Source organism: Aotus nancymaae, unplaced genomic scaffold (genome assembly GCF_030222135.1).
Source record: "Aotus nancymaae isolate 86718 unplaced genomic scaffold, 86718_ANA_hifiasm-v0.15.2.pri h1tg000002l, whole genome shotgun sequence".
NCBI lineage: Eukaryota > Metazoa > Chordata > Mammalia > Primates > Aotidae > Aotus > Aotus nancymaae.
In genome coordinates this window covers 17,426,787-17,445,362 of record NW_026988413.1, presented here as the reverse complement: position 1 = coordinate 17,445,362, position 18,576 = coordinate 17,426,787, and the positions used below count along the sequence as shown (strand labels likewise).

General features: G+C 45.5%; 1 protein-coding gene and 1 long non-coding RNA gene across 2 annotated transcripts in view; one reads left to right on the top strand and one right to left on the bottom strand.

The window, feature by feature from the left end:
* The window catches only part of PARP12 (poly(ADP-ribose) polymerase family member 12), a 38,753-nt gene extending 27,813 nt beyond the window's left edge, over positions 1 to 10,940 (bottom strand). Inside the window, exons 1-4 of the mRNA XM_012447421.3 lie at positions 10,482 to 10,940; positions 6,358 to 6,493; positions 5,315 to 5,612; positions 3,094 to 3,195 (exon numbers count right to left, since the gene is read on the bottom strand). Coding sequence (XP_012302844.3) covers positions 3,094 to 3,195; positions 5,315 to 5,612; positions 6,358 to 6,493; positions 10,482 to 10,813 — 868 coding nt within the window. The 5' untranslated portion in view covers positions 10,814 to 10,940. The remainder of the gene's footprint in view (positions 1 to 3,093; positions 3,196 to 5,314; positions 5,613 to 6,357; positions 6,494 to 10,481) is intronic.
* A 421-nt stretch (positions 10,941 to 11,361) lies between these two features.
* LOC105713744 (uncharacterized) overlaps positions 11,362 to 18,576 on the top strand; it is a 153,050-nt gene continuing 145,835 nt past the window's right edge. The window contains exon 1 of the long non-coding RNA XR_010341377.1: positions 11,362 to 11,479. This is a non-coding gene — a long non-coding RNA (uncharacterized LOC105713744). The remainder of the gene's footprint in view (positions 11,480 to 18,576) is intronic.

Sequence of the window (18,576 nt, the reverse complement as noted above, 5' to 3'; positions counted from 1 at the left end):
CATCCTCCCTAGTAGCTGTGATTTCAGGCATGTGCCACCACACCTGACTAATTTTTGTATTTTTAGTAGGTTTCATCATGTTGGCCAGGCTGGTCTCAAACTCCTGACCTCAGGTGATCCACCTGCCTCAGCCTCTCAAAGTGCTGGGATTACAGGCATGAGCCACCATGCCTGGCCTAAAGATTTTTTAAGATTAGAAAACGAAAAGAAGTCAGAAAGAGCAAAATCAGGACTATAAGGTAGGTGCCTAAAGATTTCTCATCAAAACTCTTGCAAAATTTCCCTTGATTGATAAGGAAATGAGCAGGAGCCTTGTGGTGGTAGAGAAGGACCCTCTGGTGAAGCGTTCCTGGGCATTTTACTGCTAACGCTTTGGCTTTCTCAAAACACTCTCATAATAAACAGATGTTATTGCTCTTTGGCCCTCTAGAAAGCCAACAAGTAAAATGCCTTGACCATCCCAAAAAACTGTTGCTGTGACTTCTGCTCCTGACCATTCCTGTGACTGGGCCACTTTCCTGTTGGGAGCCATTGCTTTGTGCTTTGTCTTCAGGATCCTACTGGTGAAGACATGTTCCATCTTCTGTTACGATTCTTCAGAGAAATGCTTCAGGATCTTAATCCCACTTGTTTAAAATTTCCATTGAAAGTTCTGCTCTTGTCTGCAGCTGATCCAGGCAGAATGGTTTGGCACCCATAGAGTGGAAAGTTTGCTCAATTTTTAATTTTTCTGGCAGACTGTATAAACTGAACCAATCAAGATGTCTAGAGTTGGCTACTGTTTGTGCTATTCATCACGAGTCTTCTTCAATTAAGGATCAAACAAACTTAAATTCATCCTCCATCTTTACCATTCTCTCATTTCTTCTTAAAATGACTTACTCATTTATAAACTGATTTCTTTGGGACATTGTCCTCAAAAACTTTTTTGTAAAGCATCAATGATTTTGTCATTCTTCCACCCAAGATTCACCATAAATTTGATATTTTTTCTTGCTTCAACTGCAGCAAAATTTATGTTGCTTTGATAGGGGCTCTTTCCAAACTGATGTCTTATCCTTCTTAGTGCCTCAAACTAGATCCTGTTCAGATATGTTGTTACAAGTTAGTATGAATTTATTTTGATGCAAAAAGTTTAATTTTTTCATAATACGCATTTTCCATGAACTTTTTGAAGACCCCTTTTGTGTGTGTGTGTGTGTAAAGCTTTCATATTTAAAAAAAAAGGCAAAAGATCTGAGTAGATACTTCACAGAAAATAACACAAATGCCCAAAAAGTACATGTAAATAAACGTTAAACATCATTAATCATCAGGGAAATGCAAATTAAAACCGCAGTGAGACATCATCGCTCGCTGATCAGAATGGCTAAAATTTAAAAGACAATGCCAAGTGTTAGCAAGAATATACAATAACTGAAACTCTCATACGTTGCTGGTGGGAACATAAAATATTATAATCCATTTGGAAGACAGTCTGGCAGTTTCTCACAATATCAACCACATGCCATAACCCAGCAACTGTCTAGGTCTTTACCCAAGAGAAATGAAAACATACATCCACATGAAAACTTGTACATACTAACAGAACTTTTATTTGCAAAAGCCAAAACCTGGCAACAACCCAAATGTTCATCAACATACGAATGGATAAACAAATTGCAGTCAATCATGCAACGGAATACTACTGGGCAATAAAAAGAAACAAATGATCTATATGCCAGCATGACTGAATCTCAAAAACATGCTGATGAGAGAAGCCAGGCACAAGAGAACACAATGTATGAGTCCATTTATGTGAAATTCTAGAAAATGCAAATCTACTCTACTGGGACAAAAAGTAGATCAGGGACTTTCTGGGGGTGACAAACTAGGGGGTGAGGATTAATTATAAAGGGGCATAAAACAATGTTTTTAGAGGGAGGGAATTGTTCCATATCTTGATTGTAGAGATGGTTACGTGAGCATATATACTTATCAAAACTCAGAACTATATATTTAAAATGGGTACACTTTATCATGTGTAAACTATAGCTCAATAATATTGCTTTTAAAGAATACATATATATGTATATATATGGCACATATTCTTTAACCTATCATTCCATTCCCTGGAATCTATCTATGGAAATACTCACATATATGTACTTGGAATGCTCAATGGAACAGCATTATAATCAAATACAACACACTTGTTTTTAAAATGACGTGGACTTTCACATACTGACATGGAAAAAATCTCTTAAGACACAATGTCAAGATGCAGGTTGAATAATAACATTATCACATGCTCCCATCTGTTTAAAAATATGTAAAACAATTATCACAACCACACAGGAAGTGTTTACCTTAGGGTAAGGACGAAGGGACTTCATGCCTCACTCTGTATGACCAAACTCTCTTACAGAGTGAAAGTATTCATAAATTGCTTGGGTAAGTTTTAAAAACTGAAAATGAAACAAGAAGTTTTGGTGGTTGTTTTTTAAGGGGAGTCACCAAATTTGAGAACAAACCTTTCCTCAGTCAAAGCCCAGGACAGCATTTAAGAAGAAAACAAAGGTTTAGTGAAAATACAGATACATACATGCACACCAGAATTGCTGCTTCTGATAAAAGATCACTGGATTGTTCACTGAATCAATACAGAAGAAATGCCCAATTTAAACAACTACTCATCCTCTAAGAGCTAATACAATTGTTTCCGTCTCAATGAAGTCCTTCCCAGTTTCTAAGGCAGCTCTCAGCCTATCATCACCCTTACCTTTGTTCCCACCAGACTGAGCACTTCCCTGTCCTGTGCAGGTCTGTGACCTCATGCTAAGCTGTCCAAGGCTCAATACTTAACATTCATTTGGTGCATGAACCAGTTATGTTCCCAAAAATCATCCACATTTGATTTCTGAAAATTCAAAGAATTGCTACCATCTTCTCCTGCCCAACAAAAGAGCTTCAGCATTGGCCAAAGTGCCAAGCCCTGATCCTCTCTGGATGGGGAAGGGGTTTGGGAGGAGGGGTGACTTCACAGCATAGCTCTGGGAATGACAAGCAGTTACCCCTCCTACAAGTGGGATGAAGGAGCCTCCTCCAACTTACCTTGAAAGCCACAACTTTTCCGGATATGGTACAAACAGATCTGATCACTCTCCTCCTGGCTAACAGCGTTTGGGGACACAGAACCTGAACTGGCTTTTCTTTCTGCAAAGAAACACCACAAAGATATGTCAGCTTCTGATATGGGGTCAAAGTAGTTCAAGGTACAAAGGATAGTTAAAGAGAATTCATTCAGCCCTCTGCACAAAACAAAAGTGGGCAAGGTGAGCTCACAAAGCCCTATGGTGTTTGGGGTGAAATATACAGGTGGATCCTCTACTTTGCAGGAACAGGTTGGGAGCCTGAGGCCACACAGCTGCTTGCCAAATCTAGGAGTCCATGAAGGGACTCCTTTCTCAACTCTGGCTGTCCACCCAATTCACTAAGAGACCCATTTAAAAACACAAGTGCCCAATTCTGCCCTAGACTGATTCCACCCCAGAATGACTGAATCAGAACCTCCAGGAGTAAAGCTTGGGACACTTTTGTAATAAGGGGAGAACCACTGTCTTACATGTTGAGGCATCTTACAATTCCTTCTATGCCTAAGGTTGTGATGATCCTCAAGGGCAAATAGAGGGCTACTTTTTATAAACTAGATTTGAGGCTATATAGCAAATATTCATTAATGAGCTATCATAATTGGGTACTAATACCAAGAAAAGAATAATAAATAGAAAATCTACATTTCAAAATGAAGCCTCCTTAATTAATTTTCCGTTAATTATCAGGATCTTAATATAAAAAGGGCACACAAATCCTTTCTAGTTTACCTTTACTAGCACCATGCTAATGAGTTTTTACCTACGACATTTACCCTCACCCAGCTACCCTCAAATAAGCACATAAAATTACTTTGCAATCCCTTTTTAGTGTCACCTGTCATTTTGTTATTCATCTTCCCTCTTCTTTGTTTAAGCCCCTGAGATACTTCACAAGCTGGGCCTCTAAACCTAGGCCTATGGGACCGCGAAGGTCATCTCCCTCTCTCCCCACGACAGTGACTGACATTACTGGGCAGTGGATCCCTCCTCCATTTCTGACAAGGCTGTAATCCAACTGCATCCAAGGCTGAAAATACTCTTAAAGATCTATTTAATATGAAACCTGCCTACTTCTAGGCTTCCTACAGCTGAAAGAAATTAACAAAACATCATTGAAAACAGCGTAAAAAAACACAAATACAGTGAGGACAATTTTTAAATACAAAAGTCAGCTACAATTAGAGTGGTACATTTGTTTGCAGGTAGTCCTAGAATGCAAATGACATTCTAGGAAGCGCTCTATTAAAATTGTAGCCACCACTATAGCTAACTGAGTGGGTTTGATTCTGCTCTGAGGGAAAGCATGTCTCAGCTCCACCAAGGAATAACCAGGGCCCAGGACAGTGCCCAGCATGTGGCAAGCACACCAAGGTGCTGAATGAAAGAGTGGATAACAGAACAGCCAGCCAATGGCTGGTACTGTGAAATCCAATGGATGCCAGTGTATTATAATCTCCCTGACGGACCACATTATTCATCTGCCCCACAACAGATACTCAAGAAATGCTTATAAATAAAAATAATCTGCTCAAAATTTGCCTGTTACTAAACCTGACAGTCTTAAAAAATAAATAAATATCCTAGCACACTTATTCATTCGACAAATGTCAGAGTGCCTACTGTGGGCCAGGCACTGTCTAGGTGCCAGAGATGAGCAGGGAGCAGACAAATTTACAATGGCTCAAAAACTCTACTTATTCATGTCAGGAATATGCCCAATGCCAAAATTAAGGTATGCTTCTTTCACTCATTTTGTAAAATCAAAACAACACAATGCAAGGGATGCTCCCCAAAGCTGTGCAGCATAGCATTCCTAACTTTGGGTTCCTCCCTGAGGGGCATGCTCCCTTGCGGTGAAGATGGGGGTGACTGCATGGGGGAGGAGCCAAGTCTCCCATTTCAGTGTAGACTAGGCCCATCTGGAATTCACTCACCATCAATACCAATTCACATTTGTCTAGGATGGCTAGATGTCTAGGACTGATCATGTCTGATTTCAACTTATCCTAACCTCCCCACCCCCTGCCTTATTAGGAAAGCATCGCCAACTCCATTTTACTAAAAGCAGCACAAGACTTGCCCAAAGTCACACATTCTGTGTACTGGCTAGCTGGAATCTGAGAGCCACCAGCCCAGGACCTCCTGTGCACCCCACCAGCCTTACCTCCCACCAGCCTTACCAGAAGTCCCCTGTGGGCCCTGAGGAGGAGGCACTCTGCTGGGGGCAGAGCTCTTATTCTTGATGTCATGCGCATTTCTGTAAATGGAAGGCAGCCTGCTCACCAGGTCTGAGCTCATACCCAACTTCTCCAATTTTTCCAGATTCTCAGGATTAGAGAAATTATGGGATCTCTTACAGCTAGTGCCAAACTTGCACTCCCCCTGTAAAAAGTACTGGCAGATATGGAGTTTGATGCACTGCATTTGAAAGGAACAAGAGCCATGGGGTCCATCTCCTTTATTGTAGTGTTGGCAAATCTGTTGACAGAGGGGAAAAACGACCAGTTCAGGAAGGTCTCACATGACACCACCTCCCCAGTGACCAGTCCACTGGTGAGAAAAGGCCTTCACAATCTGTGATTCCATTATCCACACAGAACACAGTGATAACATCCCTCACTCTTGATGATGGCTGCTAACAAATTCCCTTGGCTAAAATGGGAACCAAGTGGAAAGGAGACTGCACAGAAGCAGCCATTCCATTGGGAAAATCCAAGAACTTCAAAGTGACTAGAGCTGCTCCTTTCGTGAGACAATGCAAATCAAATGGCTACATCCTAAGAGCCTCTACAATCTACCTACACTCTTCCCCCACTGACTTACCAACTCTCCCGTCCCCAGGCCCACTTTCTCTGGACTCTTTTCTACAATTCAAAGTCAAAGAGGCTCTGAGGGCTTAAAGCATCTTACAGAAGGCCAAACACCACCCTTTCATTTCTCAGTGGAGCACACTGTCAGGCTCAGAGAGGTTAAAGAGCCAGCCCTAGTCCCACAGCTATCCATGGCATCTGGTATACATGATGTTTGAGGAACTGGGTTGTTGGCAAAGCTGGCCCTTGAACTTCAATCAACTGCTCCTTCTGCTCCACATTCCAAATTCCTGCAGGTGTAAACCGGACCAGAGACCACCAAGGGCCCACCCATTCCACTCAGTCATTACATTTCCCAAGATATAGGAATGTCACCAGGGAGGTGTGGAACCCAGACTTCCCCTGGCACTCACTTCTGGCAAAAGCCAGGGGTCGTTCTGAAACAAGAGTTGGCATAGCTCGTTATAGCTCAGGTGGTCAACGCCATGAGTTCTCAGCACGCTCAGGTTGTGATCGGTTGTCAAGCTGTGACTATTCCTACAGTTCTTCCTGCAAAGAAGCAGAGCTGGTGTTACATGTTGAATTGAGTCTCCTCAAAATTCCTACGTCGGAGTCCTAACTCCCAGGACTTCAGGATATGGCTCTATTTGGAGAGAGGGTCTTTAGAGAGATAATTAAGTTAAAAAGAGGTCAATAGGGTGGGCCCCAATCCCACATGACTGCTGTCATTATAAGAAGAGATTGGGGCATAGACACACACAGAGGGAAGACCATGTGGGGACACAGTGAGAAGGCGGCCATCTACAAGCCAAGGAGAGAGGCCTCAGAAGAAACGAACCCTGCCAACACCTTGATCTCAGATTTCTAGCCTTCAGAACCATGAGCAAGTCGATTTCTGTTGTTTCAGCCTCCTAGTCTGTGGTACTTTGTCATGGCTGTGCTGGCAAACTGAAAGCTGATAAAATCAGTCTTCATGACAATTGCTCAGAAACACTTCCTGACAGTGTTTACAAGCACCAGAGAAAAACCAGCATGTCTACAAGACAACAAAAAAAAATCTAATGTGTATTTACCAAGGAAGAGATGGGGCCTTTCAAGGTCTATGGCCCAGGACGGCACCTCTCAGCAGGCATTTGATGAGAATGACAAAGAGGAGTCACTGCACAGCAGTCGGTAAGCAGTAAACCACAGGCTCTATCAATGAGCATGGCATCTTATCATTATAGGTCACATACATGCATGCATGAAGGCATGCGCCCACACAGCCCTGAACCCAGCTCTTTTTTCTGCTCTCTTCCTTCATTCTTTCCATCCACAAGCAGCTGATAAGCACCAGGGTGAGCCAGACACTGGCATCATGCCCTGAGAACCCAAATATAAACCTTTAAATGACTGCCTGAGTCACCAGTACCCAGAAGAGTCAAGTCAACAGCATTTGTTTGACTCAGACACCGCTGTGCTGCCTATGCTACGCTTGTAATACACATCTCAGGAGAATGCCAAACCTAGATCCACTCCAAACCCGCACCTCCTACAGAATCCCCAGCTCAGTAAAAGGCAACTTCCCTCTCCCACTGCACAGACCAAAAATCCTGAAGCCATCCTTGACTGCTCTCTTTCCCTCATCTAGTGGAGGTGACAGACGGAGAGGACTCTGATATGGAGTGGAAAGTGCAACTTCAGCTGTGGTCAGAATCCATCAGCGCAGAGCGGAAGGGCACGTGAGCCAGGCTGGGCTGGGACAGAACTGGGGAAGAAATCAGGGGAGCATACTGGACAGTATAAAGCCTGAATGGAATAGTTAAAGGGTGAGGAGGAGACAGCAAGAGGAGAAAGGAAGAACATTCTAGAAGAGGGGCAAATAATTTGGTGCTGCCAGAGCCAAATATATCTAATAACTGTAATGATGACTAATGATGACAATGACTACTAAAATTTAATGAGCAACTGCCAAGTATCGGCCAAAATGGTTTATGAGTTAACTCATTCAGTCCTGAACCAGCCTGTGAGGGAAGAAATATCATTAACCCCACTTCGCAGATGAGGGAACTGAGACCTGGAGATAAAGTCATTTGCCCAAAGCTACCAGCTAGCAAGGAGCAGAGCCCAGGTTGAAACAAGGTGGGCTGGTTTTCAGGACTGTGCCCTAGACCACTGGGCTCACCACCTCCTGAGGACTAAGAGTCAGGGAACCAGGACTACGTACCACCTCTGCAGCAGGACTGACGACCTATTTCTAAAAGCACTGACCCTGAGGCTCAGGAAGACAAGAAGAGACACAGGGGAAGCACAGAAGTGTGGCCAACCACACCCACTCTCCCTAAAGTGAGTCAGAAATGGAAGGTTCAAGAAATTCACCTGTGTAAACAAGGAAGCGAAACTAGTTTTGAGAACTAGCTTAAGAACAGAGCTGCCATCTTTATTTTACAAAATATGAACATTAAACAGATCCACCAGTTACTCCCATGAGAGGCTCCAACTAACCACCTTTTGCTGTGTGCCTTCTCCCTCCTGGGCTGCTGTTCCCCAACCTCCCCTGGACTGGCTCATCCCTGAAGGCTGATTTCCCCAGAGTTCCGCCCTCAGCCTCTTTTCAGGCCTCAGGCTCTACCTTAGATCTGATCCACGCCTGGGGCTGCAGCCATGGCTACACCACCCAACTTCTCCCACTCCAGCCCAGCACCTCAGGCCCCTGGCCTTCCTCCCAAGTTTCTGACCCGGACAGCTGCCTCCTGGGCATGCTTCAAAACTAAAATCCTCTCCTGTTTTCTCAGTCTACAACACCCAGGCCACAGTAGGTGCAGAAACTGAAGAGTTTCTGAGAAAGTTCACCTCTCTCATATCCTCTCACCACACAGTCACCGACTTAACTCTCCAGAATTTCTCACATAGCCCTTGGAAAGTTCTAATCTAGATATTTCTGAAAAGCTGCTTCTTAGAGACTACATTTCCCAGCCACCCTGCATCTAGACAGGGTCACAAGACAGCTTCTGGTCAATGGGATGTGGGTGAAAAGAAATCCACCACTTCTAGACCTGGCGTATAAAAACCGCCCATTCGGCCGTGTGGTGGCTCATGCCTGTAATCCCAGCACTTTGGGAGGCAGAGGCGGGTGGATCACAAGGCCAGGAGTTCAAGACCAGCCTGGCCAATATGGTGAAACCCCATATCTACTAAAAATATAAAAATTAACCAGGTGTGGTGGCAGGTGCCTATAACCCCAGCTTCTTGGGAGGTTGCAGCGAGCCAAGATCACACCATTGCACTTCAGTCTGGGTGACAGAGCAAGACTCCGATTCAAAACAAATAAATAAAAATAAAAAAATAAAATAAAATAAAAACCTCCCATGCAATCCTCTACTGGAACTTGATACTTAGGCTGCCCTCAGGAGCCATGTGCTGAGGAGCACAGAGCAGAGGTCAGTTAGCCTGGATCCCTGGATGACTGTATGGATCAAGGCCCCTACCCCATGCTCACTGTTGGCCTGACATAAGCAAGAAATATCTACTCTATTAAGACACACACACACACACACACACACACACACCAGGGAGCAAGCAAGAAAGGAGGGAGCAGGGGAGGAAGGAATTCTCCTGGACTAGCTTCCCAGAGGTTCCCAATGACATTCTCCCTTAAATTGGCACCCACACCACTACCTAGGACTTCCTAAAATGCAAACCTGATGGGTGCTCTTTCCTGCCATTTGACTCGCCCCGTCACCTTCAGGGTGAGGCCCAAATCCTTCAGCATAAACCTCAGCAATCCTTTCCACACATCCCACTGACCACGTGCTATGATCAGAACATGGGCGCTAAGTGCTGGGGAGACAGCTGGGGCTTCTGTCCTCAGGGAGTTTCCATTCTACTGGGAACTGGGTGCCACGAGAAAAATAAACAGTTCCCTGTGACCAAGAGTAAGGAGAGGAAAAGCCCTCAAATGGGATGTGATCTTTAGGTTGAGGCCTGAAGCAGGAAGGGCACTCCAGGCAGAGCAAAGGTTCCCAGAAAAGACCAGGCTGGGGGGTGTTCCAGGCACAGAAAGGTACCGGGTGGGCCGGGACCAGTATCCCAGGACCTTGTGGGCGATGGGAGGGAGCCTGCAGTTTCCAGTTTGTAAGCAGATAAATAGGGTTGAACGGGGTTTAAAGATCCCTTCCGGCTGCTGGGCAGAGAAAGCCTTCATTGTCTGCCCTCAAAGCTGGCAAGGGGAACCCACGGCGTCGTGGAGCTCCCCTAGGCCACCGCCTCCCTCTCCCCCACCCCACACGGCCACAACCGGATGTTCCACCCGGCACTACCACGTTCTTTGTAAGTCACTCTCTCCCCCCAGGAGTCTAGAGGACTCCAATCGACGAGTCCCTCGCACTGTGCCAGGTACTTAACAGGTGCTCAATAAACGCTCGCTTTAACGAATGATGGGACGAGGCCGGGGCAGAGCCACCGAACTGTCTGCTCAAACTTCAAGTAGGACCCCAAGCCGACTGGAAGCGCGTAGGGGCGCGCGGGGCCTCTGCCGGGGCCCGAGGCCGCGCCTTACCCGGCTCTCAGGAACTTGCAGGCGCCGTAGACCATGAACTTGCAGAGATGCAGCTGAGCGCAGAGCCCCACGCAGCCCAGCTTGGAGCCCTGGTGCGCGCGGCACAGGCGCAGCGGCGACGCGGCCAGCACCACGCGCTCCGGGACCGCGGTCGCGCCGCCCGCGCCCGCCCGCGCCGCCAACACGAAGCGCTCACACTCCCGCAGCAGGCGCTCCAGCGCGTCGCTGCCCAAGCCCACCCGCAAGCGGCGCCGCAGCTCGGACAGCTCCAGGGCGCCCCCGGCCGCGCACAGCACCTGGGTCACCTCACCGACGACGCTAGCCTGGGCCATGGCCGCGGGGACTGCGCCCGTCGGACCACGGGTGCCGCGACGCGGGCGGCGGGGCGGCGGCGGCTGCGGCGGCGGCGGACGCTAGCTGGCGGGCGGCTCTCGCGGGGTGGAGGCACCAGCGGGAAACGAAACCGAAAGCTGCCCTGGGCCGGCGAAAAACAGAACCTGTGCGGCCTCGCCACGCCCCCGGCCCGCAGCTGAGCAGCGGCGGCGCCTTACGCCTCAGGGTCCCCAGCTGTGCGGCGGCCGCCGGACGGAAGCTCGGGCGCTCGGGCGCTCGGGCGCTCGTGCGCTCGTGCTCGGCGCTCGGGCGGGGGCTGTGGCGGCTTGCGGGGGCTTGTCCCCAGGCCCGGAAAAGGACTTTCCCGGACGTTTGAAGGACCAGAAGCCCCTAACTCTGCAATGCTTCGAGCTCCTGCAGTCAGAGGGCGCCTCGAGGGCGGCGGAAGCGTTGGCGGAGCCGGCTGGACGCCGCCCGTTAAAGCCGCTCGGCGTCGCGCGGGCCAAGCCCCGGCTTCATAGACGACTCACAGAAACAGGGACGACTGATGAGGTCCCCACCCCTCGAACAAGTGACAAAAGTGATCACTCCGCTTTAGGAAGACGGACTTAAATGTTCCTTTCGCCTCGGTGCATCAATGAGTTCCTTCATGTAAACGTAAACGGGTATGTCCTTTAAAAGAGCAAATCCGTTACTCTTAGCCCCTGCTAAGTAACGACTGAGCAAATATTTTAGAAGACCCTTGAGAGCAAAGGACCCTCTCACACATGCTGAGGGCAATGCGAGTTGTGAGAGACGTTTGGGGAAGTAATCCAGGAATAGCTATTAAAATTGAAATCGCGTGTGACCTTTGACACAGCGATCTTTCCTCTCGGAATCTTCCAGAAGTAAAGGGAACAGTAAATAAGTTATGTGTGAAAGTGTTACTGGGGGAACCCCACCTGGGAGGTAGCGTTAGTGGGAACTGTGTGACCGATCTTTAAAGACTACGAGGAAAACTATTTAACAAGCGTGCGTTAAATCTCTGTGTGCGGATCTAGAAGGACAGCCATGATGTGTCGCTAAACGAGAAAAGATGGCTGTACAGAAATGTCTAAATAATCAAGTTGAATGATCAAGAATTAATTTTTTTTAATGTCTAACAAAAGAAAAGCGTGTGTGTGTGTGTGTGTGTGTGTGTGTGTGGCAGGACTTTTTGAATAAGCACAAAGATGTGGAAGAAACACACAAGGGTGGTTGTCGGGAGGCAGTAGGAGGTACTAGGAAAGTGGAAAAGGGAAGATGAGGGGCAGAAGGATTGTGGGGGGAGAGTACTTATGGTTTAACATTAACTAAAAATGAATATAAAAATCTTAACTATAAGCCGGCGCAGTGACTCACGCCTGTAATCCCAGCACATTGGGAGGCCAAGGCTAGTGGATCACTTGAGGTCAGGAGTTTGAAACCACTCTGGCCAATGCGGTGAAACCCTGTCTCTACTAAAAATGTAAAAATAAGCTGGGCGTGGTGGCGGTGGCCAGCTACGCAGGAGACTGAGGCAGGAGAATTGCTTGAAGCCAGTAGGCAGAGGTTACAGTGAGCTGAGATCACACCACTGCACTCTAGCCTGGGTAACAGAGCAAGACTCCATCTTTAAAAAAAAAAAAATTCTTACCTGTAGTATTACTACAAAAATGTAAACAATAAGTGTATGGATAAAGACTAGACAGTAACATGGACAAATGAAAAAGACAGGGTCTTAGTCTGTCACCCAGGCTTTAGTATAACAATATAATCATAGCTCACTACAACCTGGAACTTCCGGGCTCAATCGAACCTCTCACCTTAGCCTCCCAAGTAGCTGGGCCCAGAGGCACATGCCACCATGCCCAGATAATTTTTAAATTTTCTGTAGAGACACTGTCTCTATGTTGACCAGGCTGGTCTTGAACTCCTGGCCTCAAGCAGTCCTCCCACCTCAGATTCTTTAAGTGCTGGGGTTACAGTGAGCCACCATGTTAATTTTTTTTTTTTTTTTTTTGAGACAGAGTCTTGCTCCGTCTCCCGGACTGGAGTATAGTGGCACTATCTGGGCTCACTGCAACCTTTACCTCCCAGGTGCAAGCGATTCTCCTGCCTCAGCCTCTCTGAGTAGCTGGGATTACAGATGTGCACTACCATGCTGGGCTAATTTTTGTATTTTTAGTAGAGACAGGCTTTCACCATGTTGGTCAGGCTGGTCTCAAACTCCTGACCTCGTGATCCACCCGCCTCAGCCTCCCAAAATGCTGGGATTACAGGCATGAGCCACGGCGCCCGGCTAAAATGTTAATTTTTAATCAAAAATGTTAGGCTGGGCAAGATGGTTCATGCCTATAATCCCAGCTCCTTGGGAGGGATCTGTTAAAATGTACACGCTGAATGAAGAGACACTCAACAGGGTTTGTGTGAGCAACATAGATGTTTATTCACCTGTGTGTGGGCAGGCTGAGGCCGGAAAGGGCGTCAGCAGAGGGTGGTGGGATAGGAGTTGGTTATAGGTTGGGGCAAGTGGTCAGTTTAAGGTGGTAATCTATTTTAGGGAGGGGAAGGGCATCATGGGATGCATGGTCACAAGGGTAGGGGTTATCTATTACAAATAGGCATGATCATAAGGGTGAGGGTTATTGATTGCAAGCAGAGGGAAGGGTGCGGTAAATTACATAGTTACAGGGATGGGGGGTCTTGAGAAACCCAGTGTCCAGGGGGGAAATTCCATAAGGCTAACCAGGAACAATGAATGGTTGCAGGTTGCAGGGGAGAGCAATTAGTTGAGGCAGGAACAAGTTATTTCACTTCTTTCTGTGGCCACCTGATTACTTGTGGTTACCTCAGACTTCTGGGGACCATCCAGAGGTGTACTTGTGGGTCACCAAGGCTATAATGGCCAGGCTTGGACTTAGAGGCCTAACATTCCCATCTTTTTATGTATGTATTAAAGAAAAAAGTTGGAGAAGGGAGTAGGGGCGATGTTTCTCATGGCTTTTTCGAGCGTGACAGGGCTGCACGGACACCTAAAAGAAAAATCTGTGATTTGTGTAGTTTAATAAGTGTTTGGCCAAGTCCTTGGAAGCATAATAGCTTTAGTGATGAAACCTTGGGCCAAGGTTGGAATAATGTCTAATGTAGGGGGTGGTCCCAGAAGACTTGAATTGAAAGAGATATGTGCAGGTTCTGGAGAGGTCATGCTGCATCTTGACATTAGCCGGGCGCTGCCTGGAGCTCATGAGTGATGGATTGGTGTTTCTGGTTGTTCCTGGAAGGGTGAAGACTGTGAAATAGGGTTGGGGAGAAAGACAGGCAAATGAACAGGGAGGGTTGGCAAGGCGTTTTGCTTTAAGCGGCTGAGAGGTCCCGGACAGTGGGTAATGTTGTTAAAAGTAGCATTTGCCACGTAGAGTGATTAGTGATGGCCTGGTTACAGTTTTGTAGGAATTGAGAGACTAATTGGAAAATGCGAGGTCTGAATAAGAGAAGGAGGAAGGTGAGTATTAGGGGAGTAAGGAGTGGAAAGAGCCGTGACATCCAGCTAGGATGGGATAATATATACCAGGTTTGGCATAGTTATTTGCCTCATTAGCAAATTTTAGAGCCTTGTCTTTGAGCCTTTTGATATTATCACAAACTAGGCTGGTTTGATTTAAGTAAAAGCCAAATTCTTCATTGAGAAATATACAGAGTTCTCCCTTTTCTGCAGTGAGTAAGTCGAGACCACGACAGTTTTGGAGGACGACTGCAGCTAAAGAGTGTATTTGAGCTTGAAGAACAGACAAGGTATTATATATGTCTGTAATGCTGGCAGAGAAATCAGTAGACAGGCTGCGGAATGTTGTGACAAAGGTGGTGACCCCCACTATGCCAGTTCCAAGGCCTACAGTGGAGGCTGCAAGCCCTGTTCCCACAAGTAATGGAATTAGCTGGATGACTCTTTTTTGTAGAGTAGGTGTCATTAGGGAGACAGGCAGTTGCTCATTACCATTGGCAAATTGAATTTTAGGAATAAGGAAGACTAAGGCGCAGGTTCCCGTCCAGTTAGTGGGTAGACACATATAAGTGGAAGAGCCACATAAGAGGAGACCTGGGGGAAGGCAGAACTGAAAATGTAGTGTGAAAAGGTGGGAGGGATCCTTGAAAGGGGAGTCAGATTGCCAAATTCCTAAAGATCCAGCAAGAACAGCAGCAGTTGGGGGTTGAAAGGGAGATTGATGGTAACTGTGTGGTGGGGACAGTTTGGTTTTCATAATGTATGAGGAAGCATGAAGTATCAACAAATAGTCTGTCACTAACATTTGTAGGGCCAGGTATGAGTAAGCATGAAGAGGGACTAAGAGGAGAATCTGAGGAACAGGGAGAGGGTAGCCAAGGATGGAGTGAGAGACAGGGAAGGTGCCGACCTAGACAATGACTGTTAATATTTTTAGGTTATTAGTAGTGATAGAGCGTTTGTCGGTGAAGCAAAGTGAGTATGCTCCTAAAGGCATATTAACGTGTGTGTCAGGGCTTTGGAGATGAAGAGTAAAGCAGCACTTAGAAGGTGGAAGATTACCCAAGGGAATTCCAGTGGTTTGTTGATGGGAAATGCATAGAGGAGCAGGAGTGGGGATAGTTGTCTGTGTAGTAAGGGGTCCTAATACGGGCGGAGTGGAGTTAATGTGAGGTGAGAGTTGCTGTAAATAGTTGCAGAGAAGTATAGCAGCTTGTTGGTACGAAATGTCTGAGGAAGTTTTGCCAAATTTATCTAAGAAATAGAGAATCTCTATGGTAGGATAGAGATGGGGACTGTTAAAAGAGGTGTGTAGGTGCAGGGAGACAGAAGAGGTAGCCCAATCGGCTGGCAGGGCAGGAATAGCGGTATAAGAGGAGGAAGAAAGGGAGATGCAGAGCCAGCAGTTTTTTGCCAGCAGTGGGTTGGAATTAATGAGGAGGTAATGGGTTAGACTGATGGTATGTTGAAGGTAATTAGGAAGGGATAGGGAGTGACAGAATGGGACTGAGAATGAGAATGAGTAGAAAAATAAAGAAGAGGACTTCATCACGGTGAAATAATTGGAGCGTCCCTTGCCACATAGGTTATTTATCCACTCAAGAAAGGAGTCAAGGGTGGAAGTTCGTGAGTAGAACCATAAGATGTCAGCTAAAATAGTCTGGAGGAAAGCAGTGAACTGGCAAGGCAAGCAAGTATAGGGCATTTAAATGTGGATGAGAAGGACGACTAGAAATATGATTAGCTAGCAATAGGAATAGAGAGCTTGTGAAGTGTAGACCAAGTTTTGGGGGTGACTGCATAGAGCCTGTTGCAAATAGCAAAGTTAAGAGAAGGATTCCTGTTGTTTTTTTTCCAGCTTTATTGGAGTATAATTGACAAATAAACATGGCATATATTTAATGCATACAACTTGATGTTTGTTTTTGTTTTTTTTTATTGTGCTTTAGGTTCTGGGGTACATGTGCAGATCATGCGGGATTGTTGCCTAGGTACATACTTGGCAAGGTAGTTTGCTGCCTCCGTTCGGCTGTCACCTATATCTGGCATTTCTTCCCATGTTTCCCTCCCCAATCTCCCCACCCACTGTTGTCCTCCCCTAATGACCCCCAACAGACCCCAGTGTGTGATGCTCCCCACCCTGTGTCCATACATTCTCATTGTTCAATACCCGTCTATGAGTGAGAACATGCGGTGTTTGATTTTCTGTTCTTGTGTCAGTTTGCTGAAAATGATGGTTTCCAGATTTATCCATGTCCCTACAAAGGATACAAACTCATTGTTTTTTATGGCTGCATAGTATTCCATGGTGTATATGTGCCACATTTTCCTTGTCCAGTCTATCATTGATGGGTATTTGGGTTGGTTCCAGGTCTTTGCCATTGTAAACAGTGCCACAACGAACATACGTATGCACGTGTCTTTACAATAGAACGATTTATAATCCTTTGGGTATATACCCAGTAATGGGATTGCTGGGTCAAATGGAATTTCTATTTCTGGATCCCTGAGGAATCGCCACACTGTCTTCCACAATGGTTGAACTAATTTACACTCCCACCAACAGTGTAAAAGTGTTCCTATTTCTCCACATCCTCTCCAGCATCTGTTGTTTCCAGTTTTTAATCACCATTCTAACTGGTGTGAGATGGTATCTCAATGTGGTTTTGATTTGCATTTCTCTATGACCAGTGATGATGAGCATTTTTTCACATTTGTTGGACTCATATTTGTCTTCTTTTGAAAAGTGTCTGTTCATATCCTTGGCCTACTTTTGAATGGGTTTGTTTTTTTCTTGTAAATCTGTTTTAGTTCGTTGTAGATTCTGGATATTATCCTTTTGTCAGATAGGTAGATTGCAAAAATTTTTTCCCATTCTGTTGGGAAATTTTTTCCCATTCTGGGAGTTCACTCTGATTGTTTCTTTTGCTATGCAGAAGCTCTGGAGTTTAATGAGGTCCCATTTGTCTATTTTGGCTTTTGTTGCCAATGCTTTTGGTGTTTTAGTCATGAAGTCCTTGCCTATGCCTATGTCCTGAATGGTTTTGCCTAAGTTTTCTTCTAGGGTTTTTATGATATTAGGTCTTATGTCTAAGTCTTTGATCCATCTGGAGTTAGTTTTAGTGTAAGGTGTCAGAAAGGGGTCCAGTTTCTGCTTTCTGCACATGGCTAGCCAGTTTTCCCAACACAATTTATTAAACAGGGAATCCTTTCCCCATTGCTTGTTTTTGTCATGTTTGTCAAAGATCAGATGGTTGTAGATGTGTAGTGTTGCCTCCAAGGCCTCTGTTCTGTTCCATTGGTCTATATCTCTGTTTTGGTACCAGTACCATGCTGTTTTGATTACTGTAGCCTTGTAGTATAGTTTGAAGTCAGGTAGCATGATACCTCCAGCTTTGTTCTTTTTGCTTAGAATTGTCTTGGCTATGCAGGCTCTCTTTTGGCTCCATATGAAGTTTAAGGTGGTTTTTTCCAGTTCTGTGAAGAAGGTCATTGGTAGCTTGATGGAGATACCATTGAATCTATAAATTACTTTGGGCAGTATGGCCATTTTTACTATATTTATTCTTCTTAACCATGAGCATGGAATGTTTCTCCATCTGTTTGTGTCCTCTCTTATTTCGTTGAGCAGTGGTTTGTAGTTCTCCTTGAAGAGGTCCTTTACATCCTTTGTTAGTTGTATTCCTAGGTATTTTATTCTCTTTGTAGCAATTGTGAATGGGAGTTCGCTCTTGATTTGGCTCTCTGTTAGTCTGTTATTGGTGTATAGGAATGCTTATGATTTCCGCACATTGATTTTGTATCCTGAGACTTTGCTGAAGTTGCTTATCAGTTTCAGGAGATTTTGGGCTGAGACAATGGGGTCTTCTAAATCTACAATCATCTCATCTGCAAATAGACACAACTTGACTTCCTCCTTTCCTAATTGAATACCCTTTATTTCTTTTTCTTGCCTGATTTCTCTGGCTAGAACTTCCAATACTATGTTGAATAGGAGTGGTAAGAAAGGGCATCCTTGTCTAGTGCCAGATTTCAAAGGGAATCCTTCCAGTTTTTGCCCATTCAGTATGATATTGGCTGTGAGTTTGTCTTAAATAACTTTTATTATTTTGATATACCTTCCATTGATACCTAGTTGATTCAGTTTTTAGCATAAAGGGCTGTTGAATTTTGTCAAAGGCGTTCTCTGCATCTGTTGATAAAATCATGTGGTTTTTGTCTTTGGCTCTGTTTATGTAGTGGATTACGTTTATAGACTTG